The 24,743-nt window shown below is 40.3% G+C and overlaps 1 protein-coding gene across 1 annotated transcript in view; it reads right to left on the reverse strand.

The window, feature by feature from the left end:
- Positions 1–24,743, reverse strand: part of FAM177A1 (family with sequence similarity 177 member A1) — a 42,101-nt gene that overhangs the window by 12,541 nt on the left and 4,817 nt on the right. The window contains exon 2 of the mRNA XM_030559288.1: positions 11,837–12,016. Coding sequence (XP_030415148.1) covers positions 11,837–12,016 — 180 coding nt within the window. The remainder of the gene's footprint in view (positions 1–11,836; positions 12,017–24,743) is intronic.

Consider the following 24,743-nt stretch of genomic DNA (forward strand, 5'->3'; position numbering starts at 1 on the left):
ATTCAACCAATTCCCCTGAATCGGGCCCCGCCCCTAAGAGGGCCCCGTGGCCCAGTACGGTGTACTGGCAAAAGCTGGTGCGTTGTACTAGGGTGGCCCAGCTTCCCCAGGGGGCAATTTGAAAGGCCTGGGGCTCCCAGCAGGGGCTGGACCCCAGGCCCTTTAAATAGCCACCAGAGCACCACTGCTGGAGCCCTGTAGGCTATTTTAAAAGTCTGGGACTCTCATTGCTTCTACCATCCCAGCCCTTTAAATAGCCATTGGAGCCCCACCGCTTCCCCAGGGTTCCCGTGGCTATTTAAAGGGCTGGAGCGGTAGAAGAAGGGGAGCCCCGGGCCCTTAAATATCCCAAGAGCCCTCAGGTAGCAGGAGGTTCCAGGGGCTATTTAAAGGGCCAGGGCTCCAGCTCCCTCTGCCGCCCCAGTCCTTTAAATAGCCGCCGAAGCCACACCGCTTCCCCAGGGCTCCCTCAGCTATTTATAGGGCTGGGGCGGTAGAAGCAGGGGAGCCCCGGGCTGCTGCTGCTACCCTGGTGGGGGAGGGAGGAGGAGAGGGCACTCACCATACAGGATGGGCTGTACCCCCTGTACCTGCACCAGCTGCCCGCAGCCAACCCCTATTGCACCCCCTGCCCTGCCTGCACCAGTTCCTGTCTGCAGCTGCAGACGGGATTCAAAGGGCTCTGGGCTGCCCGCAGAGATTCCCGGCCACAGCTGAGGTTTAAAGGGCTCAGGGCTCCCCGTGGCTGCAGGCAGCCCAGAGCCCTTTGAATCCAGGCCGCGGCTCCAGCAGATGGGCTGAGTGAGGCTGGGATTTCAAGGGCTCGGGCTCCCCTCAGCAGTAGGAGCTCTGGGCCCTTTAAATCCCTGCCCCAGCCGTGCAAAGCTCCAGGTTCCCCCCAGCCGCTGGAGCCCCGGGCCCTTTAATTTGACCCTGAGGGCTCCCAGCCACCTCTTCAGCTGGAAGCCTCTGGTTGATTTAAAATCAAGTAACACCTCCCCACCCCCAACCTTCCCTTTTTGACCCACAGCTGTTTTGGTGGGGTGGCGCTGGGGAAGGAGGGTTTGTTTCTGCAGGGCTGAGCGGTGCTGGGGCGGGGTGTTTCCGCTGGGGTGGGAGGTCCGGGGGGGGGGGTTTCCCGCAAGGCCGCGGGGGTTTCGGCCCTCAGCTGTTTTCTTTGGAGTAATGTATCAGAGGGGTAGCCGTGTTAGTCTGGATCTGTAAAAGCAACAAAGAGTCCTGTGGCACCTTATAGACTAACAGACGTTTTGGAGCATGAGCTTTCGTGGGTGAAGTGGAGCTCATGCTCCAAAACGTCTGTTAGTCTATAAGGTGCCACAGGACTCTTTGCTTCTTTGGAGTAATGTGGCTCTTGCCACTTTACGAGTTGTGCAGGCCTGAAATAACCAAATAATCATTCATTTTCTGATACAGCTGTAAAAATAATCTGAAAAGTTTTCAAATAAATTACTTTAAAAATGTATAGTATGGACTTTCTAAAAATGAAACCTACATCTGAGTTGTGAAGAATATTTACTAAGGTTATAACAACCAACAAGAATGCACTTTTATGTAGAAATCCATAATTAAATCTAGTCTTCCTGACTAGTGATTTAAATCAAATCCACCCTGACAATTACTGTTTAAAACAAGTGTGAAAATTCTTATTTTGTATGTTATTTAATATGTATATAGCTATCAAAGGTTTTAGAAATAATCTCTATGGTTTTAAAACAAAGGATCACAATTACATTTTGTGTATGTATGCAGATTACCAGATTTTATTGCTTATCTGACAGAACATTCCTCTGGCTTACACAAGACCAGTTTCACACTACCTGCATCATTCTATTGACTGCCTACCGAGAATCCAGACAATGTATTTTTAGCAGGTGTTATAGGAAGTGTTCCGCTATGGTGACAAGCATAAGCAAAAAGGCTGCTGTCCTAGCTGCACAAAAGCACTCTATGCTTTTTAATTAAGCACTCAGTTGGCAGTCGTTTTAATGACAGTCACTTTTGTGCTTGTTTAGTCAGAGAAGTCAGGAAGAGCGCTGGAAAGGATGCTGCTATAAACGGGAGTAACGGTTGGCACCAGCACAACCCTACAGATAAACAATGTGTGATAAGGTGAAAAAGGCATTCACACAGTGCACAGGACAAACCATTTTAGAGTGCTGCTGGTTAGCACTGAGCAAGCGGCTAGAAGCATTACTCTAACATTTAAAAATACCAAAAGGAACTGAACTTCTCAAAGTAACAGGAATGTAAGAAACCACATGCAGAATTCTTTTAAACATACTATTGAAATAATGCAAATTCAGATATAATTTAATAGCACTTTTAATTCAATGATATATACATAATCTTCTAGTTTCCACTATCTTGCCACAATGCAAAAATTAAACAGATTTAGTAAGTCAGGACCACCTCTATGAAAAGTTTTAATAAGATTCTAGGGGGGGGGGGGGGGAAAGAGTTATCTATCAGAGTCCTTGCTTCGATTACAAACTGTGCCCTTAATACAACCAGCATAACTAGTTAATATGAAACACTGTATCCCATAATCCAAAAGGTAAAGTGTTCCTTCAACTGTCTCAAAGGAGAGAGAAAGACAAAAGAGAAGCTATTCTGTGCTTATTCAACAGGGAGAGAGAAAGATGTGTTTCACTGTGAAACACCAGGAACAAGGAAACTCACACACGGAATAATCCTACTTTCCTTTCTTCTTACTTGCTCACTCAGTTTACATGGACAGGATTTTCCAAAGGTGCCAAAAGTTCCCAAAAGCAATACAAACTAGGATGTAGAGAATAGCTAGTTTGCAAGTGGCTAATAGAGACCCTTCAGAGTCAGATGAACAGTTACCACATAAAACTCTTACTGTGACTGTGAAGTAGCTTTAAATGTATTGAGGGTCACTTGCTGGAGAATTCTCTGCACCTTGAGGTCTTTAAACCACGATTTGAGGACTTCAGTGATTCAGACATAGGTTAGGAGTTTGTTACAGGAGTGAGTGGATGAGATTCTGTGGCCTGCATTGTGCAGGAGGTCAGACTAGATGACCATAATGGTGCCTTCTGACCTTAAGTCTATGAATCTATGAGTAATACTGGAAAAATGGCACTTAAAATAAGCCTTATTAACAAGCATCCTGACAGTGCATTTCAATCCCCTATGCTCAAAGAAATCTCAATACTTTGATTGGGAGAATGGGGGTGGAAAAGTACTATGTTCTTCTAATGGAATTTATCAAAAAAATTGCAATAGAAGATGGAATTAGTGCTTAACAGACAGAGATGAAACAAGATTTGCAACATTAAATACACACACATACCCTCTCCAACTAAATTCGGACAGAGAAGTAAAATGCAACTAAAATTAAAATTTACAAACAGCTCAAGGAAGATTCAGCTATAGTAGTATACAGTTCTATTCTTAAGGAAACTCACTCACTAGAAGAAGTATTAGCCCTAGTATCTAAAAGACTCAAAAAGGACATTTAATAAGAGCTCTACACATTGTGGACCCACCTATTCTTTTAGGAAAGAAAACCTCACACATTCAGATTTTCAAGAGACAACATGGCAGCAAATTACCTGTCATGACAATAGGAACAATAAATCTAGTGTAACTACACACTGTAATGGACTAATAACTATAACATCATTTAAAAGCAGCAAAGAATCCTGTGGCACCTTATAGACTAACAGACGTTTTGGAGCATGAGCTTTCGTGGGTGAATACCCACTTCGTCGGATGCATGTAGTGGGAATTTCCAGGGGCAGGTATATATATGCAAGCAAGCTAGAGATAACGAGATTAGTTCAATCAGGGAGGATGAGGCCCTGTTCTAGCAGTTGAGGTGTGAAAACCAAGGGAGGAGAAACTGGTTTTGTAGTTGGCAAGCCATTCACAGTCTTTGTTTAATCCCAAACTGATGGTGTCAAATTTGCAGATGAACTGAAGCTCAGCAGTTTCTCTTTGAAGTCTGGTCCTGAAGTTTTTTTGCTGCAGGATGGCCATCTTAAAGGTCTGCTATAGTGTGGCCAGGGAAAGGATAAATGGGCACAAATCAGATATTAGGAATGGCAATATACAAAAGCCTGCAGGAGAACACTTCAACCTCCCTGGCCACACTATAGCAGACAGAGGCGTAGCAAGCGCCCTCCGTACCCTCCGACCGGAGGGGGCCCTGCAAGGAAGGGGGCCCCTAAAAGTGGCAAAAAAAATGTAAGGTATAACTAGGTAAGTGACATTTATTGATGCTATTGCACAATCCATGTCGGTTTTACTGACAAAACCGTGATGTCATTATGATACATCATAATGCTATTGGCTACATCAGTTGTCTGTCGGTCAGTTTTGAATTTTAGTTGGACCAATTCAAAGAATGTGTATTTGCGTTCATAATGGCAGTCGGCAGATAAATGTTATAATTTAGTTATCGTTTCCAATGCAGAAGCGTGCTTTGTGATGTTTAAGAGAATGTATAAGAGCGGAGCTAGTAAATGAAAGGCAGCAAAAGATGCCGAGAAGAAACTTGAGAAAATTCCAAAGTTGTCAACGTATTTTGCGCTGCAATCCAACGTACAGGTACAGGCACATGAAACGGACAGCACTAGCAGTGACGAATCATATCCAGAAGTGCTTCAAGTGAGGTCGAAGGTGAAGCCAGTTGTTCTACCAAACAAACTGTGACAGATATTCCAGCTGCTGCCGGGAAAGAAGTATCTGAATCTGAACCACTGACTGATGATCCAGGAGATTGACCCTCTATAATATCGGACAGGCAAGTGTGTGACATTGTTGCACGTGGCCCACCGCAGCAGAATGAAAGTTACGAATTTCCATTTAACAAGGAAAGACGGAGGTTCACAAGTACTCATTTCTATTAAACCATGGCAAATGGCGAGAAAATAAGATGTTCATGGTTAATGTACTCAGTTCAGAAAGATGCCATTTTTTGTTTTTGTTGTAAATTATTTGGCACTGGCGACATACTGCTACATCGTGGAACATCTGCTTGGAAAGCACTGTCAAAAAGACTTCAGCAGCATGAAACAGGCAAAGGTCATCAAGACTGTATGGTGAAATGGTTTGACCTTCGGTCAGGCATAGTAAACCGTACATCTATTGACCAACTCGAATTGCAGGCTTTTCTGAAAGAAAGATTTCTGGAGAAAATGTTGTCAAACACATGGTTGATGTGGTTATTTTCTTGTCCGAAAGAAACTTGGCATTTCGAGGAAGTAATTAAAAGCTCGGCGATCCTTCAAATGGCAACTTTTTGGGACTGTTTGAATTGCTTGCAAAGTATGATACCGTCCTCAGCGAACTTTTACAGAGGATTAAGAAGGCAGAGACACATGTTCAGTACCTCAGTCCACAGATCCCAAACGAGCTGATTCAACTTGTTGCCAGTAACATTCAAGAGGCCAACATAGCGCAGCTTAAAAAAGCAAAATATTATTCAGTTATTTTGGACTGTACTCCCGACGTGTCACATGAAGAACAGATGTCTGTGGTGTTACGCTTTGTTGAATGCAACGGTGAAGATGGTGTCAATATTCGTGAAGCGTTTGTTGGTTTTCTTAATGTTCATGATACAACTGGCGAGGGCTTATTGGAAGCGTTTCTTGAAAAGGCAAACAACTTAGGAATAGACATTGCTGACATGAGAGCCCAAGCTTACGATAACAGCGCAAATATGAGAGGAAAGAATAAAGGAGTTCAAGCCCGCATGCTAGAAATAAATGATCGTGCCTCGTATGTACCATATGGAGCTCACACTTGGAATCTTGTGATCTCAGACACGGCAAAGTCATCGAAATATGCCGTTGACTTTTTCGGTCTGATTAACTGAATATACGTTATCTTTTCTTCTTCACCTTCACGTTGGGATATACTTCAAGAACATATGCCAATATCTGTTAAAGGGTTATCGGACACTCATTGGGAGTCGAGAATTGATGCTGTGAAGCCATTGCGTTATCACCTTGAAGAATTGTGCAATGCTTTGTCATCTTTGCGAGAATATGCGCTCGAAAACAAAAGATGGCAATACAGCAACAGAAGCCGGTGCCCTTTTAGACCATGTTACTACGTGGCCTTTTGTTCTGACTGTGTACACGTGGTACAATATACTATTTCACATCAATAAAACCAGCAAATTAATTCAGTCACCAGATGTGTCAATTGACGTACTTCAGGCAGAAGTCGGTGCTACAATGAAGTTTTTGGAAGACTATCAAAATACAGGATATAACTCTGTAGTCACAAATGCACGTGAAATAGCAGAGCATATGGGTATTGAGCAGGTGTTTCCAGAAACCAGGGTGCGACGTAAGAAGAGAATGTTTGATTATGAATGTGCTGATGATTCGAGTCGTCTTTCCGCCGAAGAAAAATTCAAATCGCAGTTCTTTCTTGTTCTCACTGATCAGGCCATATCTTCTGTTTCGTCGCGATTTGACCAACTCGTGGAGTTGTATAAGTTGTTTGGATTTCTGTACAACGCTAACAGCCTGAAGCAGTGTCACAGAGAAGATGAACTGGAGAATCACAGCAAAAATTTTGAAAGAAAAATGGGAGACATTGATGCCAACGAACTCAGAATGGAATTGAATCGTTTTATGTCATCGAGAAAGAGAGGACTTGTCACGGAAAACAATTTTTTAACGTACATATACAAGAACAGCCTTCAGGAGATATATCCGAATCTTTGCATTTACCTCAGAATTCTTCTGACCACACCAGTTACTGTCGCTGGTGCTGAAAGGAGCTTCAGCAGAATGAAACTGATCAAGAATATCCTGCGCTCAACCATGACAGATGACAGGCTTTCTGTGCTTGCAGTTATCTCAATCGAAAACGAGATTACCAGATCTCTGGACTATGACGCATTGATTAACCAATTTGCGGAGAACAAGGCTCGAAAGAAGCGCTTTGCGTAAATACGGAATACATGTACACTGTAGGCCTATGTATACATAATATGAACCCTGTATATTGTATAAAATAAATACTGCATTCCAGTTTCTGCATTGTAAGGGGCCCTGGACATATGTTCAGAGGGGGCCACGTTCTTTGTTGCTATGGCCCTGATAGCAGACCTTAAGATGGCCATCCTGCAGCAAAAAAACTTCAGGACCAGACTTCAAAGAGAAACTGCTGAGCTTCAGTTCATCTGCAAATTTGACACTATCAGCTCAGGATTAAACAAAGACTGTGAATGGCTTGCCAACTACAAAACCAGTTTCTCCTCCCTTGGTTTTCACACCTCAACTGCTAGAACAGGGCCTCATCCTTCCTGATTGAACTAACCTCATTATCTCTAGCTTGCTTACATATATATACCTGCCCCTGGAAATTCCCACTACATGCATCCGATGAAGTGGGTATTCACCCACGAAAGCTCATGCTCCAAAACGTCTGTTAGTCTATAAGGTGCCACAGGATTCTTTGCTGCTTTTACAAATCCAGACTAACACAGCTACCCTCTGATACTTAAGATCATTTAGTCAAAGCAGAGCTAAGAAAGACTCAACACATATTGTTGCTAAGGATGGGAAGCAAACTGTATTTTTGTTGATACATTCCCAAAGAATTTCAGTGTTACTTGGCTTACAACGTAAAATATTTTACTTAAACAAAAACTTCATGAAGATTCTGGCAAAGGACTTAGATAGTGTAGGTTCCCCACCCCACTCACATGAACTGAAAAATCTTTAAGACCAATGATTATTTTGGGGTAGTTCATTTTTGTCTTCTTCTTGCACTCAGTGCATGGCCTTGGCTTTGCTTTCACTTTATTGACTGACCAACTCACAGATTATTTATGTACTATTTGTATTGTAATAGCACCTGGGAACCCTAATAATGGACTAGGACCCCACTGTGCTAGGTGCTGTACAAACACGGAACAAAAAGAATGTCCCTGCCCTAAACAGCTTGTAATCAAGATAGAAACAAGAGACAGGCAAACAGATGAGGAAGTACAAGGAGACACTATTGGTCAGTAAGATAGACAGTGGTCTGAGCACATCAACCACCTAACCACTCAAGTCTTTTGTATGAAACAAACAAAAACAAAACACAAAACAAAAAAGGACATTTTTTGAGGAGGATAATGAGGTAGTTTTGCAGATTCTATGGGAGCACCTCCCAAGCATACGCAGCAGCATGAGAGAACGAACAAAGGTGCTTGTTTGAAAATTTAACAAATGGGTGGTGGAGGCGAGAGTCGACATTTTGATAGTGAATGAGAGTTAACAGGTAGGATAGGAAACATCACAAAGGGCCTTGAAAATAAAAACAAGCCAACTTCTGTATGCAAACATAAGGGAAAACCAGTGGAGGGATACAAAACAGAGGCATCATAGTCAAAGCAATGAGTTAGGAAAATGATCTTTGCAGATGCATTCGGAATGGGTAGAGCAAGATTGCATTTGTCAAGGCCAGAGAAAAGGATGATGTAGTAAAACAAGACATGAGATGATGTGAGCCTGGATAAGAGTTTTAGCTGTGTAGATGGATAGAAAATGCCATATCTTAGAGATGTTATGCAGAAAAAAAAATCAGCAAGATTTAGACAGTCTGGATATGAGGACCTCGAGAGGTGCCAAGTCCACAGTGTTTGAGAAATAAAGTAGCAGAGCGGGCTTGAGGGAAGACGCAGAGCTCTGGTTTAACCATGTTGAGCATGATGTTCTGATTAGACATCATTGAACAGAAGCCAGAGATAGGCAGAGATTTTAGTTTGAACAGAAGGCAGCAGGCCTGGAAGTCATCAGTATAGAGGTGGCAGTTGAATTTACTCATGAAATTACCTACAGATAAGGTGCAGAGGCAGTAGAAAAGGGAACCAAGGACAGAGTCCTGTGGAACCCACACTAAAAGGGGGGAATGCAGAGGATCCTCTGGAAACAACAAGCTGAAGGAGCAATTAGAGAGGTAGAAGAACCCGGAGAAAACAGAGTCAGAGAAGCCAAGAGAAGACAATATTTCAAGGAAAAGAGGATGGTAGATAGTGTAAAGGTGGCTGATAAGTCAAGGAGGATGAGGGTGGAATACTGGTTCTGGGTTTTGAGTAGGAAGGGTAATTAGAGAGACAGCGTTGATACAGTTTTTTTGACTCAGACCTGGCTATTTCGTCAGATAATCTTTGAAAATCTAAGCTTAAAGCTTGTCAGCTAAGGGAACGTGGTCATTCTCAGTTTAGTTCTAAAACATTCAGTAAGCGTTTTGGCTTAATTATAATTTCTCTGCAACATAAAAAAATGTTTCCCTCAACTCAATAGAAGAGCTGTAAAGATGCCAACACCAGCTGGGCTCCAAAATGTTATGATGCAGAATTTCCAAAGTACTAAATGTACCATAAGGTAAATTGGACCAGAAGCTGCTATTATTTGCAACATAGTTTTTTGTATCCCAACTGGGATAATGAGTTGTAGACATGCTGGTCCCAGCAAACTGACTATTTATTTGTGCGTATAGAAATCCTACAATACAAAACATTTTTAAAGCAGCTGTTTGCCAAAACATCACAGCTCAGCTTGGCTTAGTGGGTCCTCAACTCATTTGAGATACATAAAACATACTGCAGATAATAGAAACCCTTCGTCTAGTTTACCTTAATTGAAGTTGTTATAATGAAGCTTCTTCCATAAAAGAAAAAAAAGGAGCGAACAATAAAGCGTATAGTGCTCCACAGGCCACAGAATTCTTTTAATTCAAAAAGTTAAAAAACTAAGGATTATATAGTAATTTGGGGGTGGGGAGAGAACCAATCTCAACTTTGGCACATTTCATGCTCCTTTAGTGCACACAAATCTGTAACCAGGAAGCAAGAAGAGAAACAACTCATACTACTTCCATCTATCATGCATCTTTGAATGTACTTTGAAAATGTGTCAGTTTGTAGAGTGGTGTGTCTCTGGGCTTGTCTACACTTACACTTTATAGCACTTTAACTTGCTGGCTCAGGGGAGTGAAAAATCACCTCGAGCGCAGCAAGTTTGAGCACTTAAAAGCGCTAGTGTGGACAGGCTCCCAGCACTCGCAGCTATTCCCCTCATGGAGGTGGATTACCAGGGAGCACTGGGAGCTCCCTCCAATGCTCACGCGTGACCACACTCCCACTGCAAAGCGCTGCTGTGGGAGAGCTCCCGCGGCAGCACTCTGACGTTTCTAGTGTAGACGCAGCCTCTGCCCTCACTACAGCTGACTCTCCAGTGCCTTCCCTCAGCACAGTACACATGAGAGAGTGCTATTCAAAGGAATCAAGAACTGGCTATTGCACTTTTCTTAAAGGCCTTATCCAAAGCCCATTAAATTCAATGGGACTCTTTTCACTGACTTCAACAAGCTTTGGATCATGTGCTAAGAAGTGGCTTTCTGGAGTGGACTGAAAAGGAAAGAAACTTTTTGTACTTTATATAGGGGAAGGCAGTTCACCTGTATTCTGAACCTTGCATACAATGTCCCATCACTCATCCTGTGTTTGAAACATTTAAATGAGAGATTTGCACTGGGGAAGACCTTGATAGATTGAGTTGTTGGGGATAACTTTGACACAATAATACTTGAATACAGGCAGAAATTTGTGACCTCCTTAGCCAGTACAGAGTGACTCATGCTGTCCTCCCCGCAGATTCCTTAAAGAAACAGGATATGAGCAAGCATAAGAACTGCCCTTTACTTAAACATGTTAATAGAAACTTAAAGCATTTTTACTTAATATACTGTAATTTTAGTAAGTTGCATGCTTTACATGTTTTTGTTGCTTATCCCATCCTATGTTCACTCCAGCCAATATTCACATTCCTCTTTCCCAAATGAAGACAAGCTTCAGCCCAATAATATAGAGCTCAAAGCTACAAATCCACTATGGATTAACTCCACAGTTTCCCTTGTAATTTGCATTTGTCCCAATTTCTGTTCCTCACATACCCTCTTCCCCTTTGCTGAAGGTCCAGATCTCCAACCTGGCCTCTCTCATAGCCACAATTTTTCTTTTCTCTCACCTAGTTTAACTCAAAGCCCATGAGAAAGATGTGATCTACAACTACCCTCTAATTAACCAAACACCATGGCAACAACACTTCTTCAGGAAGAAACAAGCAGAATACCCATATCAAAGCCAAGATCCTCCTTGTGGGAGCCCCACCAGTAAAGCTCTCCATTGGAGTCACATTTTTTTAAGATGTGACAGGTGTATTGACACAGTGGTATGATTGTGTGGTTAGTTCCTCCTATGTGCCATCACTGAGTGACTAAAGCATGGTAGCACACACTCCAGTGAAGTGAGATAAGCAAGCATCTCCTCCCCCATACCTATACTTCCTGGATTAGACACACCATGGAACTTATTCAAGACAAAGTATTAAGGGCAGCGTTCTACCCTTCCAACACAGCATGATCAGGAAAATATGGATAGTTGAAATAAAATGTCTAACAACATACTTTAAAACATACTTTTGGTATTTTCTGAAACACCTCAATTTTTTATTTTATTTTTTTTTTAAACTTTTTCAAGTTCTTTACTGCTCCCTTTTATTATACTGAGTTGCTCACTGTGTAAACGTGGGGAGGCTGCAGCACCCCTAGTTCCCCACCTATGTGGGCTCCTTAACGGTTAACTAATAGACTTTTAATAGGTTACATGGTTACTATTTTAAAACCCTATTTACACCCCTAACTGTAACTAGCTAAAATAAAATAGAAGTCAGATTTGAATTCAATAATTATTTATGTTTCTTCCAAGTGCAAAAAGTGGTTCTCTCTTTTCCAGTAAATGGCAAATGAAATAAAGAATTATCTGTAACAAACCTACAGGATCAATAGACGGCAAGAGGTCTTTTTTTTCTTGCACCGGATCTTCCTCTTCATCCGTGCTATATTCTTCCATGGTTTCTCCACTTGCAAAGTGAATGACCCTTCTTGGAATTTTCTTGTTTTTTCCTATGATCCCCAGTTCCACATTCTCAAAGCCTCTATCGCCATTTGAGTGTAGCTGTAACAAAGAAAATAATGGTCTCAAAAACACAAGCTTTTGCAGGATAAGCAGTGAAACTGGAGGCTTGGTTCTCACAAAAAATCTGTCAGCCAATCTAAAGTACCTTACTAGAAGTAACAGAAATCATTGTGCTTTTCTGAAGATTGAAGTGGAGTTTTTTGTTTTTTAAGTGATGCAGCTGTAAGGTAGCATTTTCCCAACTTATTAAAGCTGAGCTCCCCATTTCAAGAAAACTAAATTAATCACATTCACTTCAACCCTGCCATCAGTTATTAGAGGTCTACCCAAAATGAGCCAGTCACTGAAGTTTTATACTGTATAGATCTTCACTACATGCCACATCCTCTTTTCTTTACATGCTTTGGTGAACAATGAAATAGTTAATGTTGACATTTAAAATATCATCATTGGCATCTGAGTTAACACTCACTGAAATGAACAGATTTCTTAACTGTTTCGGGCTCTTTGCAAATTCAGGCAGACAGCTCTCACCTAACACTCAATTCATGTTTTCAAGGTATCCTTCAAAACCATGAGAGCTAGAGAGTAAATTAAAAAAAATTATAGTTGAGACACTGAAAAACAACTGAAAGGCCTGTCCATGCTCTCTCTCCCCCAAAACACACACACACACGTTAGACCTTCAGGCCTACCCCAAGGAGGGGTCACAATCCATGCTTTGAAAAAGGCTGTTGTAAGAGATGAAATCAGGATAGAGTGATTTAAATCAAAATAATTTAAATAACCAATTGTCATCATGACAATGACCTAAATCAGCAACCGTACAACCTTGATTTTAATCATGTTCTGTATTTGTATTTGTTAACCATTTTCATTGGGAAAAGAACTGATTCTCACTGGTTGGTAACTATAAAAACATGTTGATTTGCAACTAGACTTCACGCTAAATCTGAGGCTTATTTTTTTTTCTAAGTAGGAGGATACATTGTACCTATAGTTTATTTAAATTATACATCTCAATTTCAATTACTTTTTTTTTTTTTTTACATTTTTATGATGTTAGAAAATCTAATAAGTGCACCATTTGCTATTTTACTTGCAATGAAGAGCTCAAAACAGCATTTTAATTTTTGTATTATTAAATAAAACTACATTAAATGTGCTATACACTAGAAAAGAAGGTTATCAAAACATGTTTTCCATTTAAGAATCAACTGATTTATAAAACTAGGAAGTAGTATCTGTAGTTAGTGAATTGAACTGACTGTTTCTGGTCTCACCATGTCCTTCCAAATTATAGAAAGAGTATATCATCTTCTCGTACTTAATTTTCATTCATATATTGGAAGAGGAAAACAAGCTTTTCAGCTTTTTCAAACTCCCAACTGGTATCTTAGGGCTCATCTGCACTTGAAATGCTGCTGCAGCAGTGCTGCTGTAGTGCTTCAGTGTAGACACTACCTACCCAGATGGGAGGGGTTCTCCCATCAATCCATTTCCCCAAGCAGCAGTAGCTATGTCAGTGGTCCCCAACGTGGCATTTATGTGCACCCGCCTAGTGACACGGTGTGAAAAGTAGTGCCCAGCAGGGGAGAGAAGCCACAGCCCCGTGCCTGCCGAGGACAGAGAACTCCGGGGCTGCAGGCACCAGTGTTCTCTGTCCCTGGCAGGCACAGGCTGTGGCTTCTCTCCATGCTGCCCAGAACTGCCAAAAAAACAAAAAAAAAAAACCCAGTCAGACGCTGCCACCCCAAGAATGGATGGAATGCCGCCCCGTAGCATGTGCCACCCCAGGCTTGTGCTTACTCTGCTGATGCCTGGAGCCGGCCCTGTATGTGAGTATTCTTCTGCTGCACTGATACTGCTGTTTTCCTGTGCTTTGAGTTTCTCTCTTTTTTTTTTTTTTAAACATTTTGCCCCAAAACAAGTGGCTCAAATAAAAGACAAAATACACATTATTTCAACGCAGAGTGGGAAGAATCCTATTGTTTTACTGAAAATAAAGGGAAATGTGTTTGCTTATTGTGTGGTGGTACTGTTGCAGTGCTGAAAAAACAATGTCGAATACCATTTCTAAACTATTCAAGATTCTTCTGACATTAGCCATCCACTTAAATCTGAGTTGAGAAAGAAGAAAATTCATCAACTCAAATCAAACGTATCTGCCCAGCAATCTGTTTTCACTAGATAAGTGGTAAAGTCTAAAAGTGCTACTATTGCTTCATTTAAAAGTGCTCATCTGCTCACAAAGAAGAAAAGACCCTTTCAAGATGGTGAAGTGTTGAAGGAAGCATTTTTGACTGGTGCTGATTTCCTGTTTCAAGGATTTCCTAACATGTGTGAGATTTTGTCAGCAATACAAGACTTGCAGTTATCAGACACCACAGTTATGAGGAGGATACATGCAATTTCAAGCGACATGCAAACTCAGCTAAAGGTTGACTTGGAAATGTGACTGGTTTTCACTGCAGTTCGATGAGTCGACATATATCGGATACAGTGCAGTTGGCAGTTATGGTGAGGATGGTATTTAGTGACTTCACCGTAAAAGAAGAGTTACTGAAAGTACTGCCTATGAAAGGGCGAACAAAGGCTGAAGACATCTATAATTTATTCAAAGTCATACGCAACATCAGTAAGCATGCCGCTACACAAGCTGTCTGCGATCACCACTGATGGGGCACCAGAAATGATGGGCAGTGCCAATGGATTCATTGCACTCTGCAAGAAGAATGAATCCTTTCCAAACTTTATGTCTTATCATTGCATTATCCACCAAGAAGCTTTGTGCGTCAAAGTTCTTTCTTTTCAACATCATGAATGTCGTTATTAAAATAATTAACTCTATTTGAGCTAAACCTTTGCAACACCAACTTTTTAAGGCCCTGTTGGAAGATGTTAATGATAAACAATCTGATCTTATCTTGCACTCAGAAGTACAATGGCTGAGCAAAGGTAAAGTTCTTGCACGGTTTTTAAGCCTAACTGAAGAGATCAACGAATTTCTGAACTCCACAAATCAAACTCTGAGCAACTAGAGGACTCCAGCTGGTTAATGGAATTGGCTTTTCTTGCCGACATCATTGACAAATTGAACATTTTAAATCTTGAGCTCCAGGAAAAAAAGACAAACATGTGGCTCAAATGATAGGTTCTGTAAAATCATTCAAAGCAAAACTGATCTTGTGGATGTCACATATGAAGAAGTAGTCTCTCGTACATTTCCCAAGTATGACGAAAATGGTATGTGACAATTATATTAACCCATCACCATTTGTTATCCACATTCAAACACTTCTGGAACAATTTGAAAAGAGATTTCAACAGTTCACCATCACTGAGCCTGTAGTTGCCTTTCTTGTGAATCCTTTTACTTGCCAAATAGAGGTAACAGAAATGGCTACATCAAATTGCGAGTCTCATTCAAGTAAGAGCAAAAGACGTGGAACTGGAGATTTTGGACCTTCAAAATGATACTGTTCTAAAATCGTGCGCAACAGATGAAAACTTTTGGAATCTGGTTGACCAAAAAAAGTTTCCTGAGTTAAAAAAAAAAATGTAGCATACAAAATAAAATCTTATTTCGGTTCCACTTATCCCTGCGAAGTTCTATTTTCAACAATGAACATCATAAAATCAAAATACAGGTCTCGGCATACAAATGCCCATCTTGACCATTGCTTACGAACAGGAATATCATCCTACTCTCCCAACTATGAAAAACTGGCTGAAGAAATGCACTGCCAAAAATCACACTGACTTTATTAGAAAAACCACGTGAATTAATTATACCTATTTTCCATTAAGTGCTGATGAGTGCATATGATTAACTTGTGTTTAACTTTTTTTCATATTTGTTTATTTATTGAAATCCATATACAAGTAACAATACAAAGAATATTTTTAATTAACCATAACTGGCTATGTTAAAATAATAATAATAATAATAATAAAATACATTTGGACAACACTGTTTTACTTTTTTTTTTAAATAAAGATGAAAACTGATATTTATTTTGTAAAAACTCCTTAATTTTTCTTACAGATAGATAAAAAAGAGCAAACGTAGATGGTAAGGTGAAAGAGTAATTGCAGAATAGTTTAATACCTTTTACATGTAAAGTTACCTTTTATCTTATGGATTCATATATTATGTAATATTAAATAGAATTTTTTGTATTATTTAATGTACAAATACAAAATCAGCCTTGAAAAATTGTTAGCGCCCACCACACTTTTCTGAAAACATGAATGTGCCATTGGCCACAAAAAAGTTGGAGACCACTAAGCTAGGTCAACTGAATAATTCTTCTGTCAATGTAACACTATCTACACTGGGGGTTAGGTCAGCTTAACTACGTTGGTCAGAGGTATGGATTTTTCACTCCTCTGAGCGATGTAGTTAAGCCAACTTCATTTTCTAGTATAGACCAGGCTTTAAGTATGAATGAGCTAGTCACTGAACTGAACTAGTTAAATAAGCTGAAATTAAGATATTCTCTCTGCACCTACAGAAAAGGCTATTGCTGTGAAATGTTGGTTTAGTACATCAACAAACTCTGGTTTCAGGTGCTCATTCAGTGACTTCAACACATTCAGTGGTTTAATTCTCTTTAAAACTTGGCAGCAAACATTACTGCTTAATTTTTTTTTTATTTAATTTAAATGATTTCAATATATAAATTATGTTAAGGCCTAAACTTATCAATTTCAAATTTTAAAATAGGCTTATTTAAAAACAAACAAAAAAACCACACCAACTTACCATATATACTCGTTCATAAAAGTTGAATTTTTTTTTAGGAAAAAAGGGAAGCAACAGAGAAAGGGGGTCAGCTTATGAACAGGTACAGAGAGGGAGAGGTGGGATACAGTCCCTCTCCCGCAACAGAAGGGGAAAAGGAGAGGCAGCGCAGCCAAAAGGGAAGAGGTGGGGCCACAGTCTCTCCGCTTCTGGCCACTCTGCTCTCCCCACAGCCTCCGCAGCAGCTGCTGCTCTGGGGCTGGCAGGTTGCACCCATGCTGCTTGGCCCCGCCCACCAAGTAGAAAGCATGGGGGTCCTGGGCTAGGGGTGTGGTCACGTGGCGGGTGGTCACAGGGGTTACTCCCCTGATCCCCAGCTTCTCCCCCCAAAAAAATTTCCCCACCAGTTGCTGTCCCAGACCATCAGGATAAGTAGCTGGCACCCCAGGACACTTTGTTTACTTAAGTTGATCTCCGTGCCTGCAGACACTCGAGGTAAACAAACCATCTCAGCCCGCCAGCAGCTAATCCTGATGGCCCGGGAGCCAAAGTTTGCCAACCTGTGAATTAAAAGGTCAGCTTATGAATGGGTCATAAACATTTTCCAATTTTACTTATTTTGGAGGGAGGGCATGAGCAGGGGGGGGAGGAGAGGTTGGTTTATAAATGAACTGGCTTACGATCGAGTATATATGGTATATTTAATTTTAAATTTAAAAAAGTTAAAATAAAAAAATGTTTTAATCATTTATTTTTATCCACTCTGGATTAAACTAATTTTCTTTTATACAGATATCAAAAATATTAAAACAAATCCAGATAGTTAAGTGTATGATCTACATTATTCTTACTTTTTACACATCTATTTTGGGGAGAAATGTTTACTAAATAGAACAGGGAAATTTTAACATCTCAAATGTTGCACCCTTGCTTCTCCCACAACACCACAGCTAAAGATGGCAGAACTAATCTATCACCACCTTTTTAAATTATGTTTCCAAGTAATTCAAACTCACTCAATAATATGGACTTCAAGATCAGATTTTTATAACAATCCCCAATTATAACATTACTTTGGGAAACATTTACGGACAGAAGACTGTTCTCTCGGGATGGACTTCACCTGAGTAAGGAGGGAAATAGACTTCTAGGATGGAGGCTCGCCCAACTGATTAAGAGAGCTTTAAACTAGGAATTTGGGGGAGATGGTTGGGAGATGTCCAGGAGATCTCCATGCCGGACTTTAACCTTGAGAGGGAAGTAAACAAAGTAAGAGGGGATACAGTCGTTGACAGAAGAATTGGCATATGGAGAAAGGGTAGTGTAGACAGCAGACTAACAGGTGATGCTGGTGGTAGAATGTCTGTGCCTAACAGGGTAAAGAATGTCAGTGAAGCCAAATGGCAAAAATTAAGATGTCTGTACACTAATGCGAGGAGCCTAGGGAACAAAATGGAGGAACTAGAGCTACTGGTGCAGGAAGTGAAACCGGATATTATAGGGATAACAGAAACATGGTGGAATAGTAGTTATGACTGGAGTACAGGTATTGAAGGCTATGTACTGTTTAGGAAAGAGAGACAAAGACAAAGGTGGTGGAGTAGCATTGTACATCAATGAGGAGGTTAACTGTAAAGAAATAAGAAGTGATGGAATGGACAAGACAGAGTCTGTCTGGGCAAAAATCACACTGGGAAAGAAAGCTACTAGAGCCACCCCTGAGATAGTGATTGGGGTGTGCTACAGACCGCCGGGATCTGATTTGGATATGGACAGAGACCTCTTTAATGTTTTTAATGAAGTAAACACTAATGGGAAATGTGTGATCATGGGAGACTAACTTCCCAGATATAGACTGGAAGACAAGTGCTAGCAAGAATAATAGGGCTCAGATTTTTCTGGATGTGATAGCAGATGGATTTCTTCACCAAGTAGTTGAAGAACCAACAAGAGGGGATGCCATTTTAGATTTGGTTTTGGTGAGTAGTGAGGACCTCATAGAAGAAATGGTTGTAGGGGACAGCCTTGGTTCGAGTGATCATGAGCTAATTCAGTTCAAACTAGATGGAAGGATAAACAAAAATAGATCTGGGACTAGGTTTTTTGACTTCTCGAGGGCTAACTTTAAAGAATTAAGGAAATTAGTTAGAGAAGTGGACTGGACTGAAGAACTTGTGGATCTAAATGCGGAGGAGGCCTGGAATTAGTTTCTGCAGCTGCGACTTAAAGTATCAGAAGCCTGCATCCCAAGAAAGGGGGAAAAAAACCACAGGCAGGAGTTGTAGACCAAGCATCTCAGAGAGGTGATTAAGAAAAAGCAGAAAGCCTACAAGGAGTGGAAGAAGGGTGGGATTAGCAAGGAAAGCTACCTTAGAGAGGTCAGAACATGTAGGGATAAAGTGAGAAAGGCTAAAAGCCAAGTAGAGTTGGACCTTGCAAAGGGAATTAAAACCAATAGTAAAAGGTTCTATAGCCATATAAATAAGAAAACGAAGAAAGAAGAAGTGGGACCGCTAAACACTGAGGATGGAAAGGAGGTTAAGGATAACCTAGGCATGGCCCAATATCTAAATAAGTACTTTGCCTCAGTCTTTAATAAGGCTAATGAGGAGCTTAGGGATAATGGAAGGATGACAAATGGGAACGAGTATATGGAGGTGGATATTACCACATCTGAGGTAGAAGCCAAACTTGAACAGCTTAATGGGACAAAATCGGAGGGCCTAGACAATCTTCATCCGAGAATATTAAAGGAACTGGCGCATGAAATTGCGAGCCCATTAGCGAGAATTTTTAATGAATCGGTAAACTCAGAGGTTGTACCATACGACTGGAGAATTGCTAACATAGTTCCTATCTTTAAGAAAGGGAAAAAAAGTGATCCGAGTAACTACAGGCCTGTTAGTTTGACATCTGTAGTATGTAAGGTCTTCGAAAAAATTTTGAAGGAGAAAGTAGTTAAGGACATGGAGGTCAATGGTAATTGGGACAAATTACAACATGGTTTTACAAAAGGTAGATCATGCCAAACCAACCTGATCTCCTTCTTTGAGAAGGTGACAGATTACTTAGACAAAGGAAATGCAATAGGCCTAATTTACCTCGATTTCAGTAAGGCATTTGACACGGTTCCACATGGGGAATTATTAGTCAAATTGGAAAAGATGGGGATCAATATGAAAATTGAAAGGTGGATAAGGAACTGGTTAAAGGGGAGACTACAACAGGTCATACTGAAGGGTGAACTGTCAGGCTGGAAGGAGGTTATTAGTGGAGTTCCTCAAGGATCGGTTTTGGGACCAATCTTATTTAACCTTTTTATTACTGATCTTGGCACAAAAAGCAGGTATGTGCTAATAAAGTTTGCAGATGACACAAAGCTGGGGGGTATTGCTAACACGGAAAAGGACCGGGATATCATACAGGAAGATCTGGATGACCTTTTATACTGGAATAATAGTAATAGGATGAAATTTAATAGTGAAAAGTGCAAAGTCATGCACTTAGGGATTAATAATAAGAATTTTAGATTCTTTTAGATATACATTGGGGACGCATCAGTTGGAAGCAACAGAGGAGGAGAAGGACCTTGGAGTATTGGTTGATCACAGGATGACTATGAGCCGCCAATGTGATATGGCCGTCAAAAAAGCTAATGCGGTTTTAGGATGCATCAGGCGAGATATTTCCAACAAAGATAAGGAAGTGTTAGTACCATTATATAAGGCGCTGGTGAGACCTCACCTGGAATACTGTGTGCAGTTCTGGTCTCCCATGTTTAAGAAGGATGAATTCAAACTGGAACAGGTTCAGAGACGGGCTACTAGGATGATCCGAGGAATGGAAAACTTGTCATATGAAAGGAGACTCAAAGAGCTTGGCTTGTTTAGTCTAGCCAAAAGAAGGCTGATATGCTTGTTCTTTATAAATATATCAGAGGGATTAATATTAGGGAGGGAGAGGAATTATTTAAGCTTAGTACCAATGTAGACACAAGAACGAATGGATATAAAACTAGACACTAGGAAGTTAAGACTTGAAATTAGACGAATGTTTCTAACCATTAGAGGAGTGAAGTTCTGGAACAGCCTTCCAAGGGGAGTAGTGGGGGCAAAAGACATATCTGGCTTTAAGACTAAGCTTGATAAGTTTATGGAAGGGATGATATGATGGGATAGCTTAAATTTGGCAACTGATCTTTGATTACCAGCAGATAAGTATGCCCAGTGGTCAGTGACGGGATGTGGGATGGGATGGGATCTGAGTTACTGCAGAGAATTCTTTCCTGAGTGCTGGCTGGTGAGTCTTGCTCACATGCTCAGGGTTTAGCTGATCGCCATATTTGAGGTCAGGAGGGAATTTTCCTCCAGGGCAGACTGGCAGAGGTCTTGGAGGTTTTTCGCCTTCCTCTGCAGCGTGGGGCATGGGTCACTTGCTGGTGGATTCTCTGCAGCTTGAGGTCTTCAAGCCACAATTTGAAGACTTCAATAACTCGGACATAGGTTAGAGGTTTGTTATAGAAGTGGATGGGTAGGGTTCTGTGGCCTGCTTTGTGCAGGAGGTCAGACTAGATGATCACATTGGTCCCTTCTGACCCTGAAGTCTATGAGTCTACTTCCATCCCAGAACAAATATCAGTTTGAAAATGAACTGCAAAGATTTGGAAAAGCAGGCAAGTCTCAAGGTCCAACTGACACACAATGTAATTCTAAATAATTCTGAAATAAGTAAATCACAGCACATAAAAAAGATAGAAAGGTGAACTTTAGGTATCATCAGAATTAACTGTTAAGCAGACATCTTAACCAACACACATGCTACCAAACAGAATTCCAGTGGAAAGAATTTCATGCTACTTTTATTTCTCAACTGAATTCAACACCTCAATCCCAACTGCTTATAGAGAAGATGCCAGAAGGAGATGAGTTTCCATACACGTAATGGGACTGCATAGATCTATAAGTTTTAGACACATTTTCACAACAGAAAGAACATACTAGGCCCTTTGGAGACAGGAAGACAAGATCTCTGACATGAAGAACTAGCAATCTATATGGACAAGATACAAGAATGGTATGCAACAAAAAGCAATATGATTGAGCACTTGTATGCAGTGCTAGTCCCAGGATATTAGAGGGACAAGGCAGGTAAAGAGTTGGTCCACCCCAGGGGTAGGCAACCTATGGCACGCGTGCCGAAGGTGGCACGCGAGCTGATTTTCAGTGGCACTCACACTGCCCGGGTCCTGGCCACCAGTCCGGGGGTGGGGGGTGGGGGCTCTGCATTTTAATTTAATTTTAAAATGATGCTTCTTAAACATTTTAAAAACCTTATTTACTTTACATACAACAATTGTTTAGTTATATATTATAGAGACTTATAGAAAGAGACTTTCTAAAAATGTTAAAATGTATTACCGGCACGCGAAACCTTAAATTAGAGTGAATAAATGTAGATTCGGCACACCAATTCTGAAAGGTTGCCTACCCCTGGTCCACTTTGTCTCTATGATTGAACAGTAACATTTAGAACACTATTTGTTAGCTACATGTATGGAACACAAAAATGTCCACATACATAAAGTCTTATAGAAAACAACAACATACTGTACAGTAAAAAAATCCAGCCTATTACGTTGTGAGAGAGTCCCTCTACTCTACAAAAATGTAGTTATTTAAAATATTAACCTAAGCCAACAACAGGAAAGTTTACCACCATACTAATGCTCAAAAAAACAAAAATAAATAATCTTTACAGTCACAACGTGGCTGAACGAAAGACAAGTTTCTATCAGGTGGCTTGGAGGATTCTTTCCACCAACAGAATCAAAGTGAAGTCAGATACAAACAAGATCCATATCTTTAAGATGAACAGATAAAATCTCTTCTGTCTTGGCAGTATAAAGCCTATTAGTGCTAATGCAGCATAATTTTAGCTGTGTCAGTCCTAGGATATGCCACACAAAAGACGGGTGAGGTAATATCTTTTATTGGACCAATTTCTGTTGGTGAGAGAGAGGAGCTTTCGAGCTATACAGAGCTCTTATTCCAGTCTGGGAAAGGTACTCCAAGTGTCACAGCTAAATGCAACGTGGAACAAATTGTTTAGCATAAGTAGATAGACACTAGATTTATGGTTTGTTACTAAAATCTGTAACCCGCTAACCCTCCCTCTTTTCTTTCCATGACTCCATGTGTGTTAAGGGGCCATTCTACCTTGAAGGGTCACTTAGCACATATTCTAACTATGTATGCTAAACAAGTAGTTATGTATTTGGTTTGTAACAGTTGTCAATTTTCCTTTGCATGTTTGTGGCACAGTTTACACACAAAAAGCGGAAGTACTCTAATCTAATGGGTTGTTTGGGGGGGTTTATATTCAGTGAAAGTTCCCCAAAATTCCAGGATCTGGAAGTTAAATTTGTGGATAAATAAGTTTGTCCTATCTCTGTAAAAGCATAACAGGAAATCCCTGTCCTTCTAACATCACTTCCTGTTAGTTTGTTTAGTTACGGGTTGTAGAGTTATCCTTAAACTAGCCCTTCACAATTAACCAGTAACATTCTGTTGAGTAAAAAGACCTTGCCCTGTTTTGAAATTTTAAGCACTGATCAGTATTTATGTAAGTAACACACACATGTATTTAAGACACAGGAGGTAACTCTCCTGCATTACTTGGCACAGGTGAGGCCTCAGACTGAATACTTTAAGAAAGATGTGGACAAATTCAAGAGAGAGTCCAGAGGATAGAAACAAATACTATAAAAAGTTTTTAAAAATGTGACCTATTGAGGAAAAGTTACAAAAATTTAGCATGTTTACTCTTTACTAAAGAAGACTATAGGAGGACCTGATAGTGTTCAAATATATAATATAATGTATAATATATAATGTTCAGGGCTATTATAAAGAGGATAGCAATTGTTCTCCATATCCACAGAATATAGGACAAGAATTAATCAGCTTAATCTGCAGCAAGAGAGAGAGAGGTTAGATTTTAGAAAAAAACCTAACTATAAGGATAGTAAAGCACTGGAATAGGCTTTCAAGGGAGGTGTTTGAATCCCTGTTATTGGAGGTTTTTAAGAATAAGTATTGTCTAACCTATCAGGAATAGTCCAGGAAAGCATACTTGGTGCTGTCTAAGCACAAAAGGCTGGACTAGATGACCTCTTGAGGTCCCTTACAACCCCTACATTTCTATGATCATATAAATTTTAACAACATTTAGACTGAAATGAACATTTAGACTGTTCTAAATCATAGCATGTACTAAATGCTTCACAGACATGCAAGATAAGTCCCTATCCCAAAGATTTTACAGTCTAAACAGACAAAGGAAAAAGTGGGGAAAACAGAGAAGACAAACCAATTAATTTTTTTACTATTACATTCAGGTTGTATGATCTCAGCTTAACTTTAATAACTCAAAACCTAGTGTCAAAATATTTAATGTGAAAGTGCTCAGTCTGTATAACTTCACTGTCGTGTGCTATTTCAAGACTAGCTTCAGTTCTTTCACATCCATACAATTATGAAGTCAGGGATGAAATCACTTGAATCTACCAAGAATGTATTCCCTCCACTAGTTTAAACAAGAGATCTAGTAAATACTGCAACTGTAAAGCCACATGAATCTCATTAGAAAAGACACTGCAGCACCAGGAAGTAAATTAATTTTTTCCCCAGTGGTTTTGCTGCCCATCAACTAGTAGAAGTTACAGTGTAAACCCCTGCAAGTCTAAAGTCTGCATACACAGATAGTCTTCCTTATTATGTTTTCCACTGTTGTCGTTCTCCTTTCCCCATCTCTGTGCTTACAAATAGTACAAGCACTTAGAACAGAAATGCTAGCTGGCAACTCATGAATGAGGTCTCCTACTGATTCTCAACTCATAGGTAATCTATTTTGAAGAATGAAGAAAACCTGTTTGAGAACCAGACATGAAACTAAACAGGTACATTTGAAAAAGTATTTATTGAACCAGCTTTAATTAAAATAAGGCAAAATAGGAAAGAT

Source organism: Gopherus evgoodei, chromosome 4 (assembly GCF_007399415.2).
Source record: "Gopherus evgoodei ecotype Sinaloan lineage chromosome 4, rGopEvg1_v1.p, whole genome shotgun sequence".
Classification (NCBI taxonomy): domain Eukaryota; kingdom Metazoa; phylum Chordata; order Testudines; family Testudinidae; genus Gopherus; species Gopherus evgoodei.